The 26,736-nt window shown below is 39.5% G+C and overlaps 1 protein-coding gene across 1 annotated transcript in view; it reads left to right on the top strand.

Moving 5' to 3' along the window:
* The window catches only part of LOC121478433, a 94,356-nt gene extending 67,869 nt beyond the window's left edge, over positions 1-26,487 (top strand). Inside the window, exons 4-6 of the mRNA XM_041733530.1 lie at positions 5,321-5,520; positions 11,528-11,701; positions 25,908-26,487. Coding sequence (XP_041589464.1) covers positions 5,321-5,520; positions 11,528-11,532 — 205 coding nt within the window. The 3' untranslated portion in view covers positions 11,533-11,701; positions 25,908-26,487. The remainder of the gene's footprint in view (positions 1-5,320; positions 5,521-11,527; positions 11,702-25,907) is intronic.
* The last annotated feature ends 249 nt before the right edge of the window (positions 26,488-26,736 follow it).

Raw genomic sequence — 26,736 nt, 5'->3', positions numbered from 1 at the left:
TCCTGTGACTCAGTGGTCACGGGTATACTGGAAAAGGCATTTATTAAGTTCAGCATAGCATGGTACAGCCCTAGGAACATGGCCAAGGTATCTAAGATGGTAGCATTGTTGGTCAAAGCCAAACAGATGGGGGGAGGGGCACTGCCCTATTCAATTCTCAGTGGCTCACTGTCATCTGCCATGAACCACTTGATTTTTTTATGACCATAGACCATAGTGGGCTATTGAGACATTATGGGTAGGGCATACAGTAGCCACTTGGTACAGTTCTTGAGTGGTTTCTCTCATCTCCTTCTGCCTCCAGACAATTTATACATTCAGTGGTCCCCACTCTTTGCAGGTATGGCAGGCTTACCAGTTCCCAGTTCCTATTTCCCTCAGTACTGATTTGATGACTTTAGCCAAGAGGCAGAAATCACTGATAAAAGTTTGACCCTTGGAGGATATCAATGCCCAATAATATGTCCTCTGGTCTTGGAGAGATAGAAACCTTATATTCTCAGTGGAGGTGGGGATGTCATATTTGCAGTGTCCAAGGACCTTCCTGACCATAACTGTCTGCCCTCCCTAACCATCAATGACATTGGGGGGACCAAGGAATCCTCTGAGGGCTACCATGTATTAGAGTACATCCAGCTCTAGTATCTGCCAGAGCTGTCACCCTCTGTTTATTTTTGGAGGACCAGTGAATAGTGAGCTCATCATGAAGCCTCTGGTGGCCTCCAGTGACCTTCTGGAGGCAGTCTTGGCCTGCATCCTAGACCTAGAGACGAGAGGCACCCACTCTACTTAGGACTGTATCCTCGAGGCCTTTTCTGGAAGAAATGAGGCATCAGGGATAGTAGGAGCAGGTGGGGCAAATATAAACTACTGTTCAGTTTTTAAGGCTTTCCACAGGCTGACCAGCACAGTGTTGGGTTGTTGGGTTGTTGGGTTGTTGCAGAGAAGGGAGGATTCTGCAGCAATGAAGTCAAACCACATTAACTTGTGGGTTAGTATTACTGGATGCTTTAGAGCAAACTAGGAGAGCTTTTGACTTTCCAAGCTTTCTCTATGTCCTGGGTCCTCCCAATATCCTATATCCTGTCTGAAATTTGTCCATTTTACCCAGATAAGCAGTAGCTTGCCCGTCTTAAATGTCTTGTCCCACAATGGAGCTCAGCATGGATACCAGTATCCCACAGCAGGTGCTGTGGGCAGACTGAAGAATCCTGGCCTTCATTCCTGCAGTGAATGTGGCTTAATCAGAGCCTTCAGTGATAGGAATGTAGGTTGCTTGTCTCATTCCCAACTTCCTAAGAATTTGCTGTACCTCTTCTGTAGATTTCCAGCATCCCCCTGCCCAGGGAGGTCCTTCTGCAGGATAGAATGATCCAGTATGTGAGTGAGTACCTTTCTCCCACCCCAGCACAGTGCTGGTGCTGCCAGAGGGCAGAATGTGTGGTGATGTTGCTCATTTTCTGTGCCTCCTTGCCCTGTCAGAAAAATCCACTGGATTCTGTATCCCATAGCTACACTAACCACGCCTGGATATTCCTGGCCTTCTGTTGGAATTTGGCAGCTATACTAATAATCTCAGTAGGGGTATGTTCTCTCATAAATGTTCCTGAATTTGTGGGGGTTGGGGGTGCTACCCACTGGCTGGGATTGCATTGCTTTGCTTTTGTTCCCTTTGTATTAGGGGTTGGATGGCCTAGGGCATTTGAGCTACTTCCTTGTCAATCACAACATCTGGCCCTTTAATCTCCTCACTTCTTTAGGGATCCCACCTCTTAGTGTCCCAACTGGGCTTAGCGTCCATGGGATCAGGCCTTAACTGTCAACAGATCTTGTGCTCCTAGTTTTGCAGAGCCACATGCAAAGGCCCAGTGTATCATCTTGCTCTCTCTCCCCCTTGTCTGCAGGCCCTGAAGCCAGCAGAGTGATAGACAATTATATCCTTCCCTAACCTCAGCTCTCCTCCAAATTTCTACCTTGAGCTTCAGCCTCTAATGGATATCAGTAGACAGCCAAACTGCCCACAGGAGAGGGAGCCTACCGCACAGCCATGCGGTTCCCTTCTCTGCTGCAGTGCACTTGGCACAGTTCCTCCAACAAGTGCATTAGAATGGCTGGTATTTTCAGGTTGTCCTTACACTCACGCAGTCATCCACAGCTATGGGACATGTGGGCCACCGCTCCAACACAGAGATCCCTGACTAGTTGGGACTTCTCCCGCAGATGCCTCTTTGCCAAAGCCCATGTCTTCTGTCCCATCTCTGGCTCACCAGTCTTGGGCTGAGGCTCCTCAGGAGCTTCTCAGTTATGATCTGAAACTAGCCCCCATACTCAGAGGACAGGGAGAAGCTGAAGAAAGAGGCAGCCACTCCAGATTGGAAGGTGGCAGGTTTAGTTAGCAATGGAACTTATATACTGGGTTTGTCTTGGGCAGCAGGAAGATGAGTGTATCTCTAACTGGCCTGCCACGTCTTAAGGTTTATATAGAGGCCTTACCTGGGATCAGCCATATATACCATCCAGATGGTATCAACACATCACTATCTCAGGGCCATAGACTAGGAGTGACATCCTGGAGCAGGGACGGCAAGCGGCACCCACATTCCAAGGGCAGGGGATGCATGAGGAGCCTCTGATCACCCAGGTCTGGTTCCAGTGATCACACCCTCTAGACAAATTCCTCCAACAGTGGCGATGGATTAAACAGTGCAAACTGGGAGTGTAGTAAATCGTCAATTTTTTGCTTGTTAATGTTTAAAAGTATAATTGTACAGATTCAGCAGCTGCTCTTCTACAATAAAATGCAGCCCACAAAGTGATTCAGGAATTAAATCATGGTTATTTTGACAGAATCTCCACCACCGGTCCAATGCTGCATCAAATTCAGTAAGATGAGGGGAAAATACAGAAGTCAGTGCCCAGTTGTCTTGGTTTTTCAGGTGGGTTATAATACCAAGATCCAGTTAGCAGTCAGGCCAATCTTATCCTCCAATTCAGTATGTAATAGTGGGTGTTGTTCATCAGCTTCGTTGATCCTTGTGGAGACTGAAGTAAAGGTTTCCACTGCTTCATCAACTTCTCTAAGTATCTGGTTTCTTAGGTGGTTGAGGGTTTCCCATTGAGCCAATGGTGCTGATAGCAAAGGGTGGGGTGGGAAGGCTGGCCTTGGTGATGCTAAGGGTGTTGGTAATGCTGGTGAGGCCTCAGTTGCAATAAGGTAACCAGGATGGTGGTCCATAGAGGATGTAGAGGATGTCACAGACAATGGAGTTGTAACTGGTGGTCCAGAAAGGTGTCATTCCAATTCAGAACAGTGGTACAACTTCTATTTCTGGAGCTGTTGGAAGAGTATCCATGGCTGCAGTGAATGTGGTGTTCAGTAGTGACAAAACAGCAAGAGACTGTGGCTAGCAAGTGGTTTCATAAAGAGAGTATCCTGTATGTTTTTAATTCTCTTATTATTCTTGCCACTCAAGGAAACCTATACTTATTATGGCCATGAGTGCTGATATTGACTCAGGCATACCTGCCTTGCATCGTGCTAGGCTAAATGTTAAACACCTAGTGTTGATATAATAAAAGACGGTGTTCTTGATGCCTGAAATTTTTATAGAACCATCATATTATTTTCCATTATCTCACTTGGTCACCCACTTGGGTTTATTGATGTTGGGTGCTATAGTTTTCCCAGTACTATATATATATATATATATATATATATATATATATATATATATATATATCTGTTTTTAATTAATATGTTTCCTTTAATTTAGATTCTAGCATGTCGTTAATGCTCCTTATTATCTCTATAGGTGTCTGCACTGTTTATTCAACAGAGGTTATTCCATCCTTCCTATATCTAGGTTTACAGATCTTACAGCCTCCCAGATTGTTTTAGTATAAGCTTTCATATCCAGATTGTTAGTAAGAAACCTAGCTAGAATTTTGTGTGAGCAAGCTACTCTACCTTTCAGTTCAACCAGAGGCGTTGGGTAAGTGGAAGTTCCACATTATGCCTTGTTCCTCAGCCCATCCTTGTATTCCCTTCCCTATGAAGTGGGTGCCCTGATCTGATCTGATATGATAGTTAGGATACCATATCAAGCAATCCAGCTTTCTAATCCTCTGGTGTTGGTTTTTTAAAATCATTTTTCTGACAAGGATAGGGGAATCCTATTCCTGACCATGTATCTACAATGGTGCATGCATACAGTTTATTCTCTGATATAGACAAGGGTTTGTTAAAACCAACTTGTATGATTTGGAAGAATGTCAGCTTTGACCTATCTGGAGTATTTGTTAATGACCTTTAACCTTTAACTTTGGCAGTTCTCACAATACTTTATTTGAGAGTGGAGGTGTTTGTTAAGGATATAGATGCTCTTTGCCTCTAGCCATGCTCTCCTCATATGTTTACCAGCAGAACCTCTTTGGTGCCATGTAGGTGCCCATGCAATGGCCCTGTCAATTTTCATAGCATTTAGGTTTCATGTTCCATTGACCTTCTTGTTTGTGTATGTATGGTTGTGTGTTGAGTTGCTTTCCTCCTTAGCCATAAATCATTGTATTTTTTAAGACCAACTCCGGGAATCTCTGCCTTATTCGTTTTCCTAGTGGGTTTTGTCTACTTGGTTATTAAGTTTGATTAGTTCAGAGGCGTCCTTCTGATGTGCAGAGAAATATGTGATGAGGATAGAGATGTGAGCCAGGGCTCTTTTCTGCCATATGTCTTAACTTGTATGTTCTTCTGTCTTATTTTTCAGTCATTTTCCCACCATGTTCCTGACCAACACTAGCTATTGTCTATGAATTTGAGCAAAGCTAAGCCTCATTCTGATTTTCCTTAATAGATTCTTCAGTTGCCAATTTCATGGCTCTTTGTTCAGTGTATTATGCTGATCTTCATTAGGATTAGACCATCAATAGCTTTCTCTGACTGGCTAATTGCACTTGGCATTATACTCTGTAGGTCCATCTGTGTTGTTGCAAATGGCAAGATTTCATTTTTTTGTGGCTGAATAGTATTCCTATATATTCCTAATATGTATGTATATGAATAATATATATGTGATATTATATATAACAATGATATATATATGATATGATAATATCATATCTTCTTTATCCATTCATCTCTCAGTGGACACTTGGGCTGCTTCCGTAGCTTGGCTATTGTAAATAATGTTGCAATGAACATAAGGGTGCATATATCCCTTTAAATTAGTGTTTTTGCATTCTTTGGGTAAATGCCCAGTAGTGAAATTACTGGATAGTAGAATATTTCTAACTTTCTGAGAAACCTCTGTTCTGTTTTCTACAGTGGCAGCAAAAGTTTTCATTCCCACCAACAGTGCAAGAAAGTTCCTATTTCTCCACATTTTTGCCCACAATTGTTGGCAAAAAATTGTTTCTTGAAGGAGAGTGAGAGAGCACAAGTGATGGAAGCGACAGAGGGAGAGGTAGGAGCAGACTCCCTGCTGAGCAGGTGCCTGAAGCAGGGCTCGAACCCAGGACCCCAAGGTATGACTCAAGCTGAAGGCAGAGGCTTAATTGAATGAGCCACCCAACTCCCCTTGAGTTTCTTATTTTAGCCATTCTAACAGGTCTGAGGTGATATCTCCTTGTGATTTTGATTTGTATTTCTCTCATAATGAGTGATGTTGAGCATCTTTTCATGTGTCTGCTGGCCATCTGTATGTATTCTTTGGAGAAATGTCTGTTCATATCTTCTATTTTTTTAAGAGTTATTCATTTATTCGTGAGAGACAGAGAGAGAGAGAGAGAGAGAGAGAGAGGCAGAGACACAGAGGGAGAAGCAGGCTCCATGAAGGGAGCCCGATGTGGGACTCAATCCTGGAACTCCAGGATCACGCCCTTGAGCCAAAGGCAGACACTTAGCCGCTGGGAGCAGAAGGTGTCCCACTTCTGCTCATTTTTAAATTGGCTTATTTGGCATTTTTTTTATGTTGACTTGTATAAGTTCTTTATATGTTTTGGATACTAATCCTTTATCAGATATTTCATTTGCAAATATCTTCTCTCACTAACTAGGTTGTCATTTAGCTTTGCTGGTTGTTTCCTTTATTGTGTAGAAGCTTTTTATTTTGACGTAATCCCAATAGTGAATTTTTCCTTTTGTTTCGTTATATTTTGTTTTTGTTTTGTTTTGTTTTTGTTTTTGTTTTTTTTTTTTTGCCCCTGGAAACCTGTCTAGAAAGATGCTGCTATGGCCAATGTCAGAGAAATTATTGCTTGTCTGTCCTTTCTTCTAGGATGTTTTTTCTTTTCTTTTCTTTTCTCTCTTTTTTTTTCTTTTTCTTTTTCTTTCTTTCTTTCTTTTTTTTTTTTTAGAGAGAGAGAGAAAGGGGCATGCACATGAGTGAGGGTAGGAAGTGGGCAGATGGATAAAGAAAGAGAATCTCAAGCAGGCTCCATGCCCAATATGGAGCCCAATGCAGGACTTGATCTCACGACCCTGAGATCATAACCCAAGCTGAAATCAAGAGTCAGAGACTTAACCAACTGAGCCACCAGGTGCCCCTCTTATAGGATTTTTATGGTTTTATGTCTCATATTTAGATCCTTAATCCATCTTGATTTTATTTCTGTGTATGGTATAAGAAAGTGGTCTGTTAGCTGTTATAGCTGTTATAGCTGTCCAACACCATTTGTTGAAGAGACTATCTTTTTCCCATTGCATGTTTTTGCCTCCTTTATCAAAAGTAAATTGATCATATAATTGTGGGTACATTTCTGGGCTTTCTATTCTGTTCTATTGATCTATGTGTCTACATTAGTGCTGGTACGATACTGTTTTGATTACCACAGCTTTGTAATATAACCTGAAGTCTGGAATTGTAATGCCTTCAGCTTTGCTTTGCTTTTTCAAGACTGCTTTGGCTATTTGGATCTTTTGTGGTTCCATACAAATTTTAAGATTGCTTATTCTAGTTCTATGGAAAATTTTATTGATATTTTGATGGGAATTGCATTAAATCTGTAGATTGCTTTGAGTAGTGTAGATATTTTAATATTTGTTCTTCCAATCCATGAGAATGGCATATCTTTCCATTTCTTTTCTTTCATCATTGTTTTTGTTTATGGTGAAAAAATTTATATTTAGATTTATAGCCGGCTGTACTCAGTCTAGATGATCCCAATCCAAAAGCATCATGGTCAGGAGCCAGCCAAACATATGCTTTCTTCTCTCCATCAGGCCTGATCAAGGTGCTGACTTTGGCCACATCAGTGTCATAGAGCTTCTTCACAGCCTGTTTGATCTGGTGCTTATTGGCCTTGACATCCACAATGAACACAAGTGTGTTGTTGTCTTCTATTTTCTTCATGGCCGACTCAGTAGTCAGGGGGATCTTGATGATGACATAGTGATCAAGCTTGTATCTCCTGGGGGCACTCTTTCGAGGATATTTGGGCTGCCTTCAGAAAGCTTTCTTAGCTTTCAAAGCCTTTGCTTTGGCTTCGGCTTTGGGAGGGGCAGGGGCTTCCTTCTTCACTTTTGGCACCATCTTCCTCATCATTGTATTCAGAGTATAGTTCTTTCACCTCTTTGATTAAGTTTATTCCTAGGTATTTTATTATTTTTGGTGCAACTATAAATAGGGTTGTTTTCTTCATTTTGCTTCCTGCTGCTTCATTATTAGTGTAGAAAAATGCAGTGGATTTCTGCACATTGATTTTATATCCTACAACTGTAATGAATTCATTTATAGTATTTATCAAGACTTATTTCCTCAGTAGTTCTTTTTTTTTTTTTTTTTTTTTTTTAGTAGTAGTTCTTATTAAGTCAATCAGTTCTACATTTCTGTCTTCTTCATTATTGTAAATAATGTTCTGTCCTGTGAGGGCTCAGGATTTAAACTTTTAAAAACTTTTTCTTTTGCTATTGCATGTAATGATGAGGGTATCTTTCCTCTATCATAAATCATAATTTATAGTCCTAATTTTATTTTTATATTAGTAGATCCTCCTGCAGTTTTCCTTTTTTTAAGTAAAGTTTTCTTTTTTAAAGATTTTGTTTATTCATAAGAGACACACAGAGAGAGGCAGAGACACAGGCAGAGGGAGAAGCAGGCTCCATGCAGGGAGCCCAATGAGGGACTCAATCCCAGGACTCCAGGATCATGCCCTGGGCCAAAGGCAGGCGCTAAACCACTGAGCCACCCAGGGATCCCCCTCCTGCAGTTTTCCATGGAGATAATGTAAGGATTATATATTAGGTATAAGCCATCCTAATTTCCAGTTTGCTACTACCAAGTCAAAAATGTTCCTACATAGTGTTATTTTCTCCAAATGCTGTAAGATGGTAAGTTTTAGCATCAGTGGTAATGGACTTGAATTGCACAATCTCTGCTCCTGGAGGATCAGATTTTTTTCCTCCTTTGGTTGATAAATCTAATAGCCATTGAGTTTCTGTGTCTACATCAGTTTTTGTCATTGGTTTTTTAGTATAAGTTCTCACTTCAGTGACATTGATTCCATATTACTATTTGTTGTAGTTTTGTCTACTAGCATACCTCAGAGATGTTATGAGTTTGGTTCCAGACCACTTTGAATAAATAATACTATTTATTTGAATATTTAAATAAGTAATAATAATATTTATGCAATTATAGTAAATCTAGTCAAATGAATTTTTGGTTTCTCAGTGCACATGAAGATACTCTTTTAGTAACATCAAAGATCACAGATGAAAGATCACCATAACAAATACAGTAAAATGGAAAAGTTAGAGATGTTGTGAGAATTACCAAAACGTGACAAAGACATGAATTGAAAAAATACTGTTGGAAAAATGGTGCCCATAGCCTTGGTAATTCAGGGTTACCACAAAACTTCAATTTATAAAGAGAGAGAGACAGACAGACAGACAGACCTAGCTCTGTGATTTACATATCTGTGAGACAATAAAAAGAGGCATGTCTGTAGTTATCTGTGTTTCACATTTACGTCTATGTTCCATTTTAAATTAATTTTGTAGATGGTGTAAAGTTCTGTATCTAGATTCACTTTTTTTGAATATGGATGTCTTGTTGCCCCAGCACCATTTATGGAAAGGTCTTTGCTCTGTTGTGTTGTTTTTACTCCTTTATCAAAGATCAATTGACTATATTCATATGAGTCATTTTCTGGGCTTTCTGTTCTTTTCCACTGATCTGTCTGTTCTTTCAGCAGTACCCCACTATCTCAACCACTGTAACTTTATAGTAAGTCTTGAAGTCAGGTTCCTACTATCAGTCCTATAACGTAGTTCTTCTTCTATAGAGTTGGCCATTCTGGATCTTTTTCCTCTCCGGGAAAACTCTAGAATCTGTTGATATCCATATAATAACTTGCTGAGAATTTGACTTTTTTAATCTATTTGTATTAGCTAGGACTTTCTCTCTACTAAGTCAATTATCATCACTTACCCACTTTCTGTCTTCCAGATTGTTGACATCTCTCATTATGATGTTGAAAACAGTAATAAGAGGAGACATCTTTGCCTTATTCCTGTTCATATTGAGAAAATTTTGAATTTCTCACCATTAAGTATAATGTTAGCTGTACATTTTTATAGATAGTCTTTATTAAGTTGAGGAAGTCCCCTTCTAATTCTAGATTGCTGAGTTTTTATCATAAATTGGTGTTGAATTTTGTCAAATGTTTTATCTGCATCTAGTGTCTTGGAACAGGGCAATTGTCAGGAGAAGCTGAGTCATGGTAGCTGGCAGTTGGGAATATAAGACATCTGCCCTAGCCCACACAAATGTGCATCTTCCCCCTGAAGGTAGTGCAGAGGAGGCTGGACTGCCTGGCCAGGAGAAGCCTATCTAGCTTTCCGGGTACCTTTCATGAAGAGATATTTGGGAGCCTTGATAACTGCTAAGCCCAGGACCCCATCAAATACCCAGTTGAAATAGTGGCTGACTTTTTACTAGTTTAAAGCTGACACCTCAGAATGACTGTTAGGGTTGCTTCCCCTACCCTGGAGGCTGTGCAGGTAAATGGGACTGGCCTGAGCTGCACAGTCCTGCTGTGCTCTGGTTTCCTAAGGTTGGCTGATGGGATATGTTTTTCACATACTTGCATTAATAGTTCAGGGAAGCCAGGGACCTATTAAAGTACAAGTCTCAGTGGAAGCTTGGTCATGGGAGCAAGCTGTTGGCAGTACAGTGCATCTGCCTATTTCAGGCTCTTACCTATACAAATATGCCTATTTCCCATGAAGGCAGAACTGGTAGGAACCGTACTGCCTTGCCAATATGTCCTCCAAGAAGAGACACCTGAGAACCTTGATTGCTTGAGAAGCCAGGAACCCCATCAGTCCTGGGGATTTACTGTTGACAGTTTAAAGCTACTCAGAAAGATTTTTCTGAGGATAAGCTATCTCCTCTTTGGAGGCTATACAGCTGGTGGGAACTGGTTCCACAGGCCTGGAGTGTCCAGGCTGCCAAGGTTGGCTGACAAAGTATGTAGTGTGTGAGCACAGGCCACTCAGATTCATTTAAGGGACCTAAAAGAGGGCAAGTGTCAAGAGAGGCCAGTATACAGGAGGGGGGCAATTGTGGTTCCAGGGTATCTGGATAATTCTAAGCCCTAACCTACACAAATGTTCATGTGGGGGCCAAGAGCAGGATACCCTAAAATGTACCATATTAATATATTAATTATTTTGTTTTTGTTTTTTTAAAGATTTTATTTATCCATTCATTAGAGACAGAGAGAGGCAGAGACACAGGCAGAGGGAGAAGCAGGCTCCCTGTGGGAGCCCAACATGGGACTCGATCCCTGGACCTCAGGATCATGCCCTGAGCCAAAGGCAGACGCTCAATTGTTGAGCCACCCAGTCGTCCCTACATTGATTATTTTAAATTAAACTTAAGAAACAGCCAGTGCAAAAAGACTCTGTGCCCCCTTGGTCTCCAGAAAGCAAGAAATAAGTCTCATGTGACATGTACCCTCCCTGTACCAGGAGGTAGGCAGACATTCTTACCTCCAGAGATATGGCATGCAGAACTGAGGAGGCTATATGTACAAACCTTGTTACTTTCACTAATGTATTACCCCAACCCAAATTCAGTTTAGATTTCTTTATTAATATAAATTTCCAAGCATAAGTTTTCTCTGTCCCATCAATTCCTCAAAGGTTTAGTGTTCGTCTAAAGAATATAGGGGCACCTGGGTATAGTTGGTTAAGTGTCTAACCCTTGGTCTCAGCTCAGTCATGATCTCAGGGTCATGAGATTGAGCCCCACATCAGGATCTGTACTCAGCAGAAAGTCTGCTCCAGATTCTCTCTCCCTCTCCCTCTGCCCCTTCAGCTCATTCTCATGCTTGCTCGCTCTCTCTCTCTCTCTCTCTTTCTCTTAAATAAATATTTCAAAAAAAAAAGAGTATAAGTACTGCCTGCCTTGACCATTTCTTTGGGTCTCACCTTTAATCGTAGGCTTCCCTGTGCATGTATTTAAAATTTGGTGGAGGAAGGATTTTCCTCTGTTAATTTGTCTTATGTCAATTCAATTTTTAGACTAACAAGAAGAACTTTGAAGAGTAGAGAGAAAATGTCCTCCCCAACTGTTGACATAGTCAGCAGGATAAACTTTGACTGGACACTGAGAGATCTGGGACATCTGACAAGCAGCTAGAAGAATGTAAGAAGCCTCTCAGAACTAAGCCTGCAGGTTTAATGGAACCAAGAGTGGTAAGAGACCTTTTTCATTCACTTTCTAAATTTAGACAAGCTGGAGAAAAATTTGTAGAACGAGCTTGGGCTTTGTGACTCAGTAGATTTGGTACTTACTCTTGGTATGACTCATCCACTTCCTCCCAGAGATGATCACTGAATTGTCTTTGTGTATTTGTCATAAAAAGGAATTACTATAAGAGGGAAATAAAGGCAGGTACATGACCTATAAACCTGCTGTTCAGGCCAGCCTCACAGACTGGTGAGTTCACAGTTCTGACCAGTGTCTCTTTACACAAACTGCTTTTTCTCTACAAGATTTACAGAGAGCACTCTGGCCTAATCGCTAGGCCAAAGTATACAGCTTTGCTATGCAAATGGTAAAAGCTAGGAAATGGATTTGCAGAGGCTGTCCTGTATTATTCCTTCTACCTTCCAGGGCTGTTATGATTCTCTGCCAGCCTCAGGCAGTCCTGTGCAAGGTCTTCTGCAGATGTATCCTAAACCACCCACAACCACACTCCTCCCCATATTAAAGGTCATGGCCCAGGACAGCAGCAGATCTTTTAAATTATAAAGGCCTTTTTACCTCCACTTTCAGAAGATCCCACCAAATGTAAAGAGAAATGAAAAAGATTAGTGACAATTTACAACCCCAGCTCCTGTAGAGGAAACAGATGACCAAATTCTTCCTAGGCCTTCCTACAAATGATCAGCTAAAGGCCAATATCCAGGTGCTGATAGAAGCCAAGGCTGAATTTTGAACTCAGAAAGAAAGCTTTGTTAAAAATGCTTTATACAGACTTTACAAAGGCATAAATGTTAAGATTCCTCATGTTGGTTGGCATTCTCCCTGATATAAAGAAGCAAGTTAATTTAGAAAGTCAGGTCAGTCCCTTGACTTTCAGGTTGACATACAGTTCTTTGGGGGGAATTAGAAACAATTATCTTTGTCTTATAAACCCCTACTAAACCAGAAATGCAAATCTAGAAACAAATCAAAGCCTACTTATCTTTTTTTTTTTTTTGAAGATTTTTATTTATTCATGAGAGACACAGAGAGAGGGGCAGAGACATAGGCAGAGGGACAAGCAGGCTCCCCATGGGGAGCCTGATGTGGGGTTCTGTTCCAGGACCCCAGGATCATGACCTGAGCCAAAGGCGGACCCTCAACCACTGAGCCACCCAGGTGCCCCAAAGCCTACCTATGTTTAACTATCCTTCAAATTCACTTATTCCTCTCAAAATGCTTGTAGGTTAAAAAAAAAAAAAAAAAAAAGAATGCTTATAGGTATTATAAAAAAAAATGAGGATATTGAAACAAAGTTGCCCTGTACTGAAGAAAAGGAAGAATAATTTTAAATAGCAATTACCTTGAAACACTTAGGGGTACCAAAATTAATGTGTAATGATATTGCCAAAATTAATGTGCAAAAGAGCTCTATTTATTGGCTTAAAGAAAATTAAGCACCTACATAAATTTAGTAATCATAAAAATTCTCAAAAACAAAATAGAAACTAAATCCAAATGAGTTTTAGGTTCCTATGATCTGGGAAAATATTTTAGGTTTTGGGTTTTTTCCCAAATTTTTATTTAAATTCTAGTTAATATACAGTGCAATATGGGTTTCAGGAGTAGAATTCAGTAATTCATCACTTACAGCACCTAGTGCTCATCATAACACGTGCCCTCCTTAATACCCATCATCCATCTAGCCTATCTCTCACCCACTTCCCTCCATCAACCCTGAGTTCTCTGTCTTTAAGAGTCTCTTCTGGTTTGTTTCTCTATCTCTTTTAGCCCCCTCTGCTATGTTTATCTGTTTGTTTCTTAAATTCCACATATGAGTGAAATCATACGATAATTGTATTTATCTGACTTATTTCACTTCACATAATACACTCTAACTCCATCCAGGTCATCGCAAATGGCAAGATTTCATTCTTTTGGATGGTTGAATAATATTCCATTGTGATACACACAGATACCCATATATATCTATACATCACATGTATACACACACACACACACACACACATGCACACACCCTTAATCACACTCACATCGCATCTTCTTTATCTATTCATCAGTCAATGGACATTTGGGCTCTCTCCATAATTCAGCTACCAATAATGCTGCTATAAACATTGGGGTGCATGTGCCCCTTCAAATCTGTATTTTTGTATCCTTTGGGTAGATACCTAGTAGTCCAATTGCTGGATTGTAGAGTAGCTCTATTTTTAACTTTTTGAGGAACCTCCATTCTGTTCTCTAGAGTGGCTGTGCCAATTTGCATTCCCACCAATAGTGCAAGAGAGCTCCCCTTTCTCCTCATCCTTGCCAAAACCTGCTGTTTCTTGTATTGTTAATTTTAGCCATTCCGGCACGTGTGAGGTGGTATCTCACTGTGGTTTTCATTTGCAATTCCCTGATGAAAAATATTTTGATATTAAAACTAATTTAAGACCATTGGTTTAATTAAAATGAAGTTTTCAGTCTTAAAATTTTAGAGTTATCAGTCTTACAATTAAAACTTGTATTTTTCCTAGGTTTAGTATAAGCCAAGTAAGTTCATAATTACATAGGTTACAAAATTTTCAGCACCAACCAAAAAAATAGCTTGGGGCAGTGGCTGACTTTGTCAGGTAGCTCATGCACTTTTTGTGGATAGTCTAAAAGTACTTGTTAAGAATATATAAGTTGAGGGGATCCCCGGGTGGCTCGGTGGTTTAGCGGCTGCCTTCAGCCCAGGGTGTGATCCTGGAGTCCTGGGATCGAGTCCCACATCAGGCTCCCTGCATGGAGCCTGCTTGTCCCTCTGTCTCTGCCTCTCTCTCTCTCTCTCTTCATATCTCATGAATAAATAAAATAAAATAATCTTTAAAAAAAGAATATATAAGTTGATAGGTGTAAATAAGGCAAAATACAATGTTTGTAGGTAAAATTTTCAAATAATCCCTTCAAATCTTTTTGGTAACCTGAAACCTTAAAGTTTTGCTAAGAAATTAGTTAAATTAAATTCATTGAATGCCCAGATCATTTCCAAAACAGGATAAAATAATGAAACATTAATTATGTAAGCTAGATTTACCTACTTTGGGATTCCCTATTACAAACAAACTAAAGATAAATTTGAGTCTATTAGTAAACCTTTTTGATACTCTCTTGAAAAATTGTGCTATGAAGAAGAACATGTTTGTAGAAATTATGAAATGTATTCGTAACTTTGTCAGTAACAAGAAGGCTGGTATAATAGTTCACAATGCCTACTGCTTAGTTTTCACCAGAAGTTAAAGTTTCTAAGGGTTAAAAATTCTACATGACATGTGGTTTGCTAAAAGTAAAACTGCCAGTTACTTTACCAGCAAAAGATGGATTTATTCAGGAATAAAACAGAAATACAATTTGGGACGAACAAACTGGGACAAAACTGTAGGCAAGTCTAGGGAACAAAAGAGAGGTCTACTTTTTTCAGGAGAAGTGGTAGTTAGGAAGGCTAATATGAACTAAAATCCTTTAGAGTAAACTGGGAGTTCCAAGGGTGGTAGCTTCTCAATGCCTGAGTTGAACCTGCCTCTCATTGGCTGGGCTATTGCCAGGGGAATGAGGGTGGATGAAAAAGTTGTCTCTTCCTCCAGCTAGCGTAGTGGAGTAATTAATATCCACCTGCATCATAAGGTCAAGTCTGCCTCTTCCTGTACAGTCTGCATTTGGGCTGGTAGCCCATGAGAGCACCCCCTGCTGAAAGCTCCTTACTCCACTTTAGTGAAGTTGATCGTTAATAGTTTCCATAGGTAAAGGTACTAAAAATAGTGAGGAAACATCTCCATATGTAAGAAAAGTAGGATGCATGCTTTCTGTAAAAGAAAGTATGAGGAATGAAAATGGACTTTTTGTTGAGGGGGAAGAAAAAATAATTTTGTCTTAATGTGAGCCTGGTTATTTAAAGAGGAAAAACTTAGGGTGGAATATGATTGGGGAGAGGGGTGGGGAAAGAAGGTTATAAAAGGTTTATGAGAAAAGGATCTTTAAAAATGTGTGGTCATTGGGTGGCTCAATGGATTGGGTGTCCAACTCTTGATTTTAGCTCAGGTCATGATCTCAGGGTCATGAGATGGAGCCTTATTTTGAGCTCCATGCCCAGCATGGAGCCTGCTTGAGATTCTCCCTCTTGCTCTTCCCCTCCCTCACCCTACTTACTTGCATGCTCTATGTATGAATGAATGAATGAATGAATGAATGAATGAAGTCAGGGGCACCTTGGTGGCTCAGTTGGTTGGATGACCAACTCCACTCAGGTCTCAATCTCACGGTCATGAGTTCAGGCCTCATCTTGGGCTCCATGCTGGGCATAGAGCCTACTTGAAATATTTTTAAAAATTAAAAACTGTGTAGGTCAAGATGACTTATTAAAATAAATTTATTTAGAAATGAGGTTAAATATTAAAAGTAACCTAATGCAAAATTAATATTTGATTTTTCTGTTAAAAGGAGAAAGCTTTCTTAGATTATTGTTATTTATAAGAAATTATAAACAAATGTTTTTCTTTACCTTTAAGGTAAGCTACCTAGAAAAACAAAGATTATGTGTTTTGTCTTTATCAGGTCTTTGATTACTTACAGGGCAAAAATTGAGTCTATTCAATATTAAAAGTGATAAGACTTTTAAATAACTATTTCTATGTTTGCCTGTGAAGACTTTAAATGCCACTTTGGTTGAGGGGGGGTAGGTTAAGATGGCAGAGGAGTAGGGAACCCTAAAAGTGTCTGGTCCCTTGAATATAGCTAGATAGTTATCAATCATTCTGAACACCTGCAAAATCAGATATCTGAGAAGAGAAATGCTACAATTCTACAAGTAGAAAAGTGACCACTTTTTGGAGGGTAGTGATGAGAAAACAGAAGGCTAGCTGAAGACCAAGCACAAGCTGACACCCTGCAAACCACCCTCCACAGACACTCCTAGGTGGGAAATGTGTAACATTCCTTCAGGAAGCTCTCAACTGTCTTAAAGTTAATACCTTGCTAGAGGGAAAAACAACCTTAACTTGACAATGGGAAGGCTTCCAGTATCTTGTAGGTTCTCTTTAGGATGTGAAAATCCTTTTGAACCCTCTCTTTTCCTTACTTCCCCCAACTCCCAAGTATATAATCAGCCACCCCTCACAACTGACGTGGCAGCTCTTCCTACCCATGGGTCCTGTCCCTATGCTTTAATAAAACCACCTTTTTGCACCAAAGATATCTAAAGAATTCTTTCTTGGCCCTCAGCTCCAGACCTCACCCCACCAAAACTGCATCAGTTAGACTCGGATCTGGGGTGATATGTCTGAAGATATGGCAGAGGGGAGGGAGCTAGCCTAAGGAGGCTACTGCAAAATATAAGCAGTGGAGCCCAAAATGAGAACTTTGCTACCTGAAGGGATTTAACCAATATAGATATAAGTAAGGTGTCTGAACTAGAATTTAAAACAAGATATTATCTGGGCTTGAAAAAAGCATAGAAGACACTAGAGCATCCCTTACCATAGAAATAAAAGAACTAAAATTTAGTCAGGCCAAAATTTAAAATGCTATTACTGAGATGCAGTCCCAAATGGAGGCTATAAAAATGAGGATGAATGAGGCAGAAGAATGAGTCAGGGATATAGAAGATAAAATGATGGAAAGTAAAGAATCCAAAAAGAAGAGAGAATGACAACTATTAGATCACAAAGGGACACTTAGAGAACTCAACGACTCCATAAAGTGAAATAATATCTGGATAATAGGGTTCCCAGAGGATGAAGGGTGGGAGAGAGGAGCAGAAGGTTTAGCTGAACAAATTATAGCTGAGGACGTCCCTAATCTGGGGAAGGAAACAGGCATTCAAGTAGAGGAGGCACACAGAATCCCCCTCTAAACCAATAAAATGGGTCAACACATTGATATATGATAATTAAGCTTGCAAAATTTCAAAGATGAAAAGAAAATCCTGAAAGCAGCTCCAGACAAGAGGTCCTTAACCTGCAAACCATAAAAGACTAACTATAAGGAGTTGCTGGAGGAGGGGGTGGGTAGATGGGGTCATTGGGTAATGGGCATTATTAGGGAGAGCACTTGATGTAACGAGCACTGGGTATTATTATATGCAACTGATGAATCACTAAGTTCTACCTGTTAAACTAATAACACAGTATATGTTAATTAAGTTGAACTTAAATTAAAAATTAAAAAATAAATGCCACTTTGGTTAAATGGATAAGGATTTTTTCATAGTGATCAATGGTCCTACTTAGTCACATATTCAGACCTTTTGATATTTGTTGACAAACATCCAAAAATCAAATTATTTTCCTTAAAGATCTTTCTTTTTTTCCTTCTTTCTGTCTGTCTATCTCTCTTTCTTTCCATTTATTTGAGAGAAAACATGAGCAAGGGTAAGGGCAGAGGGAGAGGGACAAACTCCCTTCTAAGCATGGCTCCCAATACAGGACTTGATCCCAGGAACCTGAGATCACGACCTGAGCCTAAGTCAGACGCTCAACCACCTGAGCCACCCAACTGCCCCTACTTATTTATTTAATTTATTTTTATTTTTTAATATTTTATTTATTCCTGAGAGACACAGAGAGAGAGGCAGAGGGAGAAGCAGACTACCTGTGGGGAGCCCAATGCAGGACTCAATCCCAGGACCCCGGGATCACACCCTCAGCTGAAGGCAGGTGCTCAATCTCTGAGCCACCCAGGCAACCCCTCTATTTTTTTAAAGAGCACACGAGTGGGGAGGGACAGAGGGAGAGAGAATCTCAAGCAGGCTCTGTATTGATTGTGGAGCCCCACTCAGGGCTTGATCCAACCATGACCCCAAGATAATGACCCCAGCTGAAACCAAGAGTCGGATGTTTAACTGACCAAGTCACCTAGGTGCCTCTGAAAATCAAATTCTAAAATGAAGTCTTTTGACCTCAAAGAGGGTTTGTAGAACAATTCAAAGAATTTGTTCTCCTCTTAAAAGATAAACATTAAATAGGCTTATTTGATATGTTAAATTATATGGGAAGCATTGTCGAATATGATGTTAAACTTTCTTAGAGTATATTTGTAGAAATATATGTTATTAAAATAAGTGTTCTAAAAATTGTATGAAACTCCTAAAAATCTGATCTCTCTTGGTATGTTATCACTTCTATTTCCAGTTACTATTCTGAACTGCTGTGTGTCACAGAAATAACCAAATGTCCTTGTAAGTTGCATTGTAATGAACTTAGATGTTTAAACACTGCCATTTTTAAGTCCTTTTCTCATTTACAAATAGTTGGTTTTTTCTGATGCTTTTGCAAAAGTTCTTCCTCTTCGAGGAGATTTGAGATAGACTAACAAATACTGTAGAACACAGGTCTCTAATAACTTAAAGATCATACCAGTGAACTGGGCAACAATTTACAGAACTCTCAGGGAGAAACTGATGATGTCCACAAACTGCTAACAGGAGATCAAGATTAACACAAGTTAATTACACGAGACTGAATAAACTGAAGGGGATAATTATGATTTTTATGACTTTTTGCTCACAATATTGCTGGTTCCTTAATTTTTTGTGTTCCAGATATAAGAAAACCTTTCCTCTTAAGCTAAGACTTACATCATTTTGGTAAATTACACCTTTGTAAATAGAATTGAAACATTTATCTTTTGCTTCCTCCTATGATCCCTCCAGAATTCAGAAACTCTGAGTGAGCATTCTTATATTCATGGCAACATAGTTATTTGCATAAGTTCAATGAGAATCTCTTCTCCCTGGAACAGGACACAGTTGGAAACATTGATTACCAAGGCTTTGACTAGAATGACATATTTTGAGAAAGATCTTCATAGCCTCAGATATGACAAAGCATCTTTTAGGAGCTAAGGTTGACTTTATAGAGCCAATAAAACCCCTAGGACATATCAGCCTGATGCTCACAAGGTGCCCAGCAGACTTACCAAGTGATTGAAGAAGGTCACTTCCTAAAAAGAGCAAGAACTCCAAGATGTTTCAGGGACCTTAAGAAGAGAGGAAATAAGTCAAATTGATAGGTATCACAGGAAAGACTGATGGCAAGTATTTAGCTTGGCTTCTTAGCCCCAACAGGCTGTTAAATTTCAATCTGTGAGTGGTGGGAGGGTCAAAGATGCTGATGTGGGGAAGACCCTGAACTCACTTCCTCCATGGGTACACTGAATCTGCACTTACCTACACAGCAGTCAGTCTCCTACTACTGAATTGAGGCTGACTGAATAGCTTTTCTTGACAAAGGATAGACTGACCACCTAGAGAAGGGCAGGAGAGACAGACACTCAGTAACAATGGGAACCCCACCCCCAATACTGTGAACTGCAGTGGGGAGGGATCATATTAAGGACCAAGAGCAGATTCATCTGCCCTGGGGCAAAATTTAAAAAGCTACAGTTTAAAGGGGCAACTAGAATGTAATGACAGTAATCCTAGAGCATCAGCTAAATGATGTGGGAACTGCTGTGATGCTCCCTGGGGTCAGAAGTGCTGGCCAGCACCATTGTGTATGCTTCCCCTTCACCCTGACAGTGTAGGTGGAAGGAGTGTTTGGGCTCACCAGCTGACCGCAGCCCCACTTGTCCCACCAAGGCCAACCCAATGTGGCATACATCAGGCAATACCCAATACAGTTCCAGCCATCTCACCGAGGTGGTATAGGCACAAAGTACCCTGGGGCATGCCAGGCAGGCCTATATCCATGTTACTTCCAGACAGCTTGCCAGGGTGAGTTGTAGAATGCCCCAGGGACCTCCACTCCAGGCCCATGCCCACCTTAGCTCCAGCTGTACCACAAGGGGACTCCCTGTGTGGAATGTCCTAGCAGCTCCCAGCCTGCACCCACTTTATCTGTTCCACAAGGGCAACCTCTGTACAGAGCACCCTGGAACCCCCTGGCCCACACCCACTTCAGCTGTGGTTCTCCTCCAGGGTGACCCTGACACAGAGTACACTGGGACCCCCAGGCTGCACACACCTTAGCTCTGGCCTGTCAGCCAAAGCCACCAAGCATATGCAGTCTACACAGGGAACGTTTCTAAGTTAAGCCATTCCTTCAAGATTAGAAGAAGTAGCTGTTCACCTAATTCACAGAAACAGACACAGAAAGTCAAACAAAATGAAGAGACAGGAATATGGTCCAAATGAAAGAACAAGACAGAACTTCAGAGAAAGGACTAGATGAAAACATGCAAAGTAATAGTCATGGTCATAAAGATGCTCCCCAGGGGATCCCTGGGTGGCTCAGCGGTTTAGCATCTGCGTTTGGCCCAGGGCACAATCCTGGAGCCCCGGGATTGAGTCCTGCGTCGGGCTCCCGGCATGGAGCTTGCTTCTCCCTCTGCCTGTGTCTCTGCCTCTCTCTTTCTCTCTCTATCTATCATGAATAAATAAATAAATAAATAAATCGTTAAAAATAAATAAAGATGCTCCCCAGACTTGAGAGAAGAGTAGATGAACTCAGTGAGAACATCCACAAACAGATAGGAAATACAAAAATGAACCAATCATAGCTCATTCACCTGAAAAGTATAATAACTGAAATAAAAAATACACCAGAAGCAATCAACAGCAGATTAGAGGATGCAGAAGGATGGATCAGCGATGTACAAGACAGGGTCATGGAAAGTGTTCATGCTGAACAGCAATCAATCAGTCAAGATAGATTAAGGAGACTCTGGGACATCAAGTGTACTAATATTTATATTATCAGGATCCTAGAAGGAGAAGGGAGAGAGAGAAAGAGGCAGAAAGTTACTTGAAGAAATAATAGTTGAAAACTCTCCTGACCTGAGGAAGAAAACAGACATCCAGGTCCAGGAAACACAGAATCCCCAACAAGGTGAACCTAGGGGGGATCCACACCAAGACACATAATAATTAAGATCACAAAATTAGAGACAAAACCCTAAAAGCAGCAAGAAGAAAGCAACTAGTTATGTACAAGTGAACTCCATCAGGCTATCAGCTGGTTTTTCAGCAGAAACTTTGCAGGCCAGAAAAGAGTGATATCATCTATTCAGAGTGCTGGAAGGGTAAAACCTGCAACCAAGTATACTCGTCTGGCAATATTATCATTTAGAATTGAAGGAGAGAGAGTGTCCCAGACAAGCAAAAGTTAAAGCACTTCTTACCACTAAACCAGCCTTAAAAGAAAATGTTAATGGGACTTCCTTAAGTAGAAGAGTAAAGACCATAACTGAAAGTAAGAAAAAGGAAGAAAGAAGTTTCACAAGTAAAAGCAAATGTAAAGGTAGTAGAACAATCACTGTTAAAGTTAGTATCAATGCCAAAAGACAAAAGTGATAAGATCAATTATATTTTTAAAAGTAGTTAACTTAGGGGTGCCCGGTGGCTCAGTCACTAAGTGTCTACCTTGGGCTCAGATTATGAGCCCTCATAGGCTCCCTGCTGAGCAGTCTGCCTCTCCCCCAGCTTGTATTCACTCATGCAGTCTCTCTCTGTCCCTCTCTTCCTTCCCTCCCTCCCTCTCTCTCCAAATAAATAAATAAAATCTTAAAAAAAAATTTTTTAGGGCAGCCTGGGAGCCCAGCGGTTTAACACTGCCTTCGGCCCAGGGCGTGATCCTGGAGACCCGGGATCGAGTCCCACGTTGGGCTCCCTGCTTGGAGCCTGCTTCTCCCTCTGCCTGTGTCTCTGCCTCTCTCCCTCTCTCTCTCTGCCTCTCATGAATAAATAAATAAAATCTTTTAAAAAATAAAATAAATTTTTTTAAATAAAAGTTAACTTAATTACTATAATTTATATATGAATTGCATGGTAACCATAAGCCAACAACCTCTGATAGACAAAAGAGAGAGGCAAGCAAAACACTAAAGAAAGTCATCAATTATACAGAAAGCAAGCAAGAAAAAGTGGAGCTGAGAAGGACTACAAAACCCAACTAGAGAAAAATTAACAGAATGGCAATAAGCACATAACTATCAGTGATTACTTTAAATGTAAATGATCCCAATGCTCCAATCAAAAGATATAGGGTGAGTGAATGGATAAAAATACAAGACCCATCTATATGTTGTTTATAAGAGACTCACTGCAGACCTAAAGACATATGCAGATTGTAAATGAAGGGATGGAAAAAGATATCCCATGCAAGTGGAAGCAAAAAAAAAAAAAAAAAAAAAAGCTATGATAGCTATACTTTTATGACACAATTGACTTTATTTTTTTTAAAAGATCTTATTTATTTATTCATGAGAGACAGAGAGAGAGAGAGAGAGGCAGAGACATAGGCAGAGGGAGAAGCAGGCTCCATGCAGGGAGCCTGATGCAGGCAGGACTCGATCCTGGGACTCCAGGATCATGCCCTGGGCCGAAGGCAGGCGCTAAATGGGTAAGCCACACAGACATCCCAACACAATTGACTTTAAAAGAGACTGTAACAAGAGACAAAGGAATTATAAGATGATGAGGGATCAATCCAACAAGGGAATATAATGACTGTAAATATCTATGCAACCAACATAAGAGCATCTAACTACATATATTATTTACAAATATTAACATACATAAAGGGAGAAATTGACAGTAATACAATAAGAGTAGGGGATGTTAACACCCTACTTACGTCTGTGGGTAGACCATCCAGATAATATCAGTAAGGAAACATTGGCCTTGAATGACATATTAGAGCAAATGGACTTAACAGTTATATACTGAACCATCTATCCAAAAATAAAATACACATTCATTTCAAGTGCACATGGAACATTCTCAGGAATAGATAATGTGGTAGGCCACAAATCAAGTCTCAGTAAATGTGAGAAAATTGAAACATCAACATCTTTTCCAACCACAATGGCATGAAATTAGAAATCAGTTACAAGGGGAAAAAAATGGAAAAAACCACAAAAACATGGGGGCTAAGCAATATGCTACTAAACAATAAAGGTGCCAACAAAGAAATCAAAGGTGAAATACAAAGAAATACATATAGATAAATGAAAATGGAAACACAATAGTCCAAAATCTTTGGGATACAGCAAAAGCAGTTCTAAGACAAAAGTTTATAGTATTAAAGGCCTACCTCTAGAAATAAGAAAACTCTTATATAAACAATCTAACCTTATACCTAATGGAATAAAATAATAAAGATCAGAGTAGAAATAAATGAAATGAAGACTGAAAAAAAAAAAAAAGAACAATAAAACCAAGATTGGTTCTTTGAAAAGAAAGCAAACAAAAAGTGATAACTTTTTTTAGCTAGACTCATCAAGAAAAAAGGGAGGGGCACCTGGCTTCCTCAGTCAGAACGGGTAGCTCTTGATCTCGGGTCATGAGTTCGAGCTCCACATTTGATGTAGAGAGTACTAAAAAAAAAAAAAAAACTTTAAAAAAAGGATTCAAATAAAATCAGAAATAAAACAAGTAACAACTGACACCACAGTAATACAAAAATTTATAAGACAACCACTACAAAAACTATATGCCAACAATTTGGACAACCTGGAAGAAATTAGATAAATTTCTAGAAACATGCAATTTTCCAAAACTGAATCAGGAAGAAATAAAAACTTGAACAAACTGATTATTAGTAACAGAATTGAACTAGTAATCAAAAAATTCCCAACAAATAAATGTCTATGACCAAGTGGCTTAACAGGTAAATTTAACCAAACATTTAAAGAAGAGTTAATATCTATTCTCAAAGTAATTCAAAAAATAGAAGAGGAAGGAAAACTTCCAAATTCACTCTGTAGGGCCAGCATTACCTTGATATTAAAATAAGACAAAGACACCACAAAAAAAGACAACTACAGGCCAATATCCCTGATAAACACAGATGCAAAAATTCCCCTCAACAAATGATTTGTAAACTGAATCCAAGAATACATTAAAGGATCACTCACCAGAATCAAGTAGGTTTTATTCCAGTGATGAAAGGATGCTTCAATATCTGCAACTCAATCAAGGTGACACATCACATTAACAAAATGAAGGATAAAAAACCATATGATTGTCTCAATAGATGCAGAAAAAACATTTGGCAATGTCCGTGATAAAAACTCTCAACAAAGTGACATTAGTGGGAACTTACTTCAACATACAGAATAAAGGCCCACAGCCTTTATATGAAAAACCCACAGCTAACATCATACTCAATGGTGAGAAAATGAAAGCTTTTCCTTTAAGATTAGGAACAACACAAGGATGCTCATTTTTACCACTTTAATTCAATATAGTACTAGAAATCCTTTCTGCAGCAACCAGACAAGGAAAAGAAATAAAGTCATCCTTATTGGTATGGAAGAACTAAAACTGTCACTATTTGCAAATGACATGATTCTATACATAGAAAACCCTACAGGTTTGGGGCACTTTGCTGGCTAAGTCAGAAGAGCATGCTACTCGGTCTTGGAGTCATGAGTTCTAACCCTACATTGGGTGTAGAGATTACTTAAATAAAAACTTGAAAAAAAGAGAAAACTACAGATTTCAACAAGAATCTATTAGAACTAATAAATGAATTCAGTTAGTTATAGGATACCAAATTAATATACAGAAATTCGTTGCATTTCTATACACTAATAACAAAGCAGAAAAAGAAAGTATGAAAACAATCCCATTTACAATTGCACCAAAAAGAATAAAATACCTAGGAATAAATTTAACCAAGGAGGTGAAAGACCTGTACTCTGAAAACTACAAGACACTGATGAAAGAAATAGAAGATGATGCAAACAAATGGTTTGTATCAAGATAAACTAAGCTCATGGTTTGTAAGAATTAATATTGTTAAAATGTCTATACTACTCAAAGTAATCTACGTTACAAACACAATGTAATCCCTGCTAAAATACCAATGTTTTTCACAGAACTAGAACCAACAGTCCTAAAATGTATATGAAACTACAAAAGACCCTGAATAACCAAAGCAGTTTTAAGAAAGAAGCACAAAAGTGGAGTTATCACAATCCCAGATTTCAAGATACACTGCAAAGCTGTAGTAATCAAAGCAGTATTTTCTGGCACAAAAATGACCCATGGATCAATGGAACAGAATAGAGGCCCCAGAAATAAATCCACACATAGATGGTCTATTAAGGAGGCAAGTATATACAATGGGGGAAAGATAGTCTCATCAATAAATAGTGTAGGGAAAACTAGACAGCTATGTGCATGCCTGCAACATCAGCCTTAGCAACTTTTTTCTGGGTATATCTCCTCAGGTAAAGGAAACAAAAGTGAAAATAAATTATTGGAACTACACCAAGCTAAACAGGTTTGCTCAGTGAAGAAAACCATCAACAAAATGAACAGGCACAACCTGAAAATTCAATGAAAATGAATGGGAGAAGATATTTGCAGATGATATATCCAGTAAGGGCTTAATATACAAAATATATAAAGAACTCCTACAACTCCACACCAAAGAAACCAAACCAAACCAAGACAAAACCAATCTAGTTAAAATAGAGGATCTGAATAGACATTTTTCCAAAGACCTACGAATGGCCAATAGCTACATGAGAAGATGCTAAGCATCACGAATCATCAGGGAACTCCAAATCAAAACTGCAATGAGATATCGCCTCATACTGGGCAGAATGGCTTATATCAAAAAGATAAGAAATGACCGATGTTGATGAGGATGCGGAGAAAAAGGAACCCTCATGCACTGCTGGAGGGAATGTATATTTGTGCGGTTGCTATGGAGACCAGTATGGGGGTTCCTCAAAAAGTTAAAAATAGAACTACTGTATGATTCAGTAATCCCACTACTGGGTATCTACCCAATGAAAATGAAAAAAAAAAAAGTATTCAAAAACATATCAGCAGCATTTGTTGCAGCATTATTTTCAATAGCCAAGATGTGGAAGCAACATACATGTCCTTCCACAGATGAATGGATAAAGATGTGGTATGCATACATAACAAAATTTACTCAGCCATAAAAAAGATATAAATCTTGCCATTTGCCACAACATGGATGGACCAGAGGGGTATTATGGTAAGTAAAATAAGTCAGAAAGACAAAGACAAAACCATATGGTTTTA

This window comes from Vulpes lagopus, chromosome 2 (genome assembly GCF_018345385.1).
Source record: "Vulpes lagopus strain Blue_001 chromosome 2, ASM1834538v1, whole genome shotgun sequence".
Classification (NCBI taxonomy): Eukaryota; Metazoa; Chordata; class Mammalia; order Carnivora; family Canidae; genus Vulpes; species Vulpes lagopus.
Note: the sequence above shows the minus strand (reverse complement) of the source record. Positions and strands in the feature narration are given on the sequence as shown.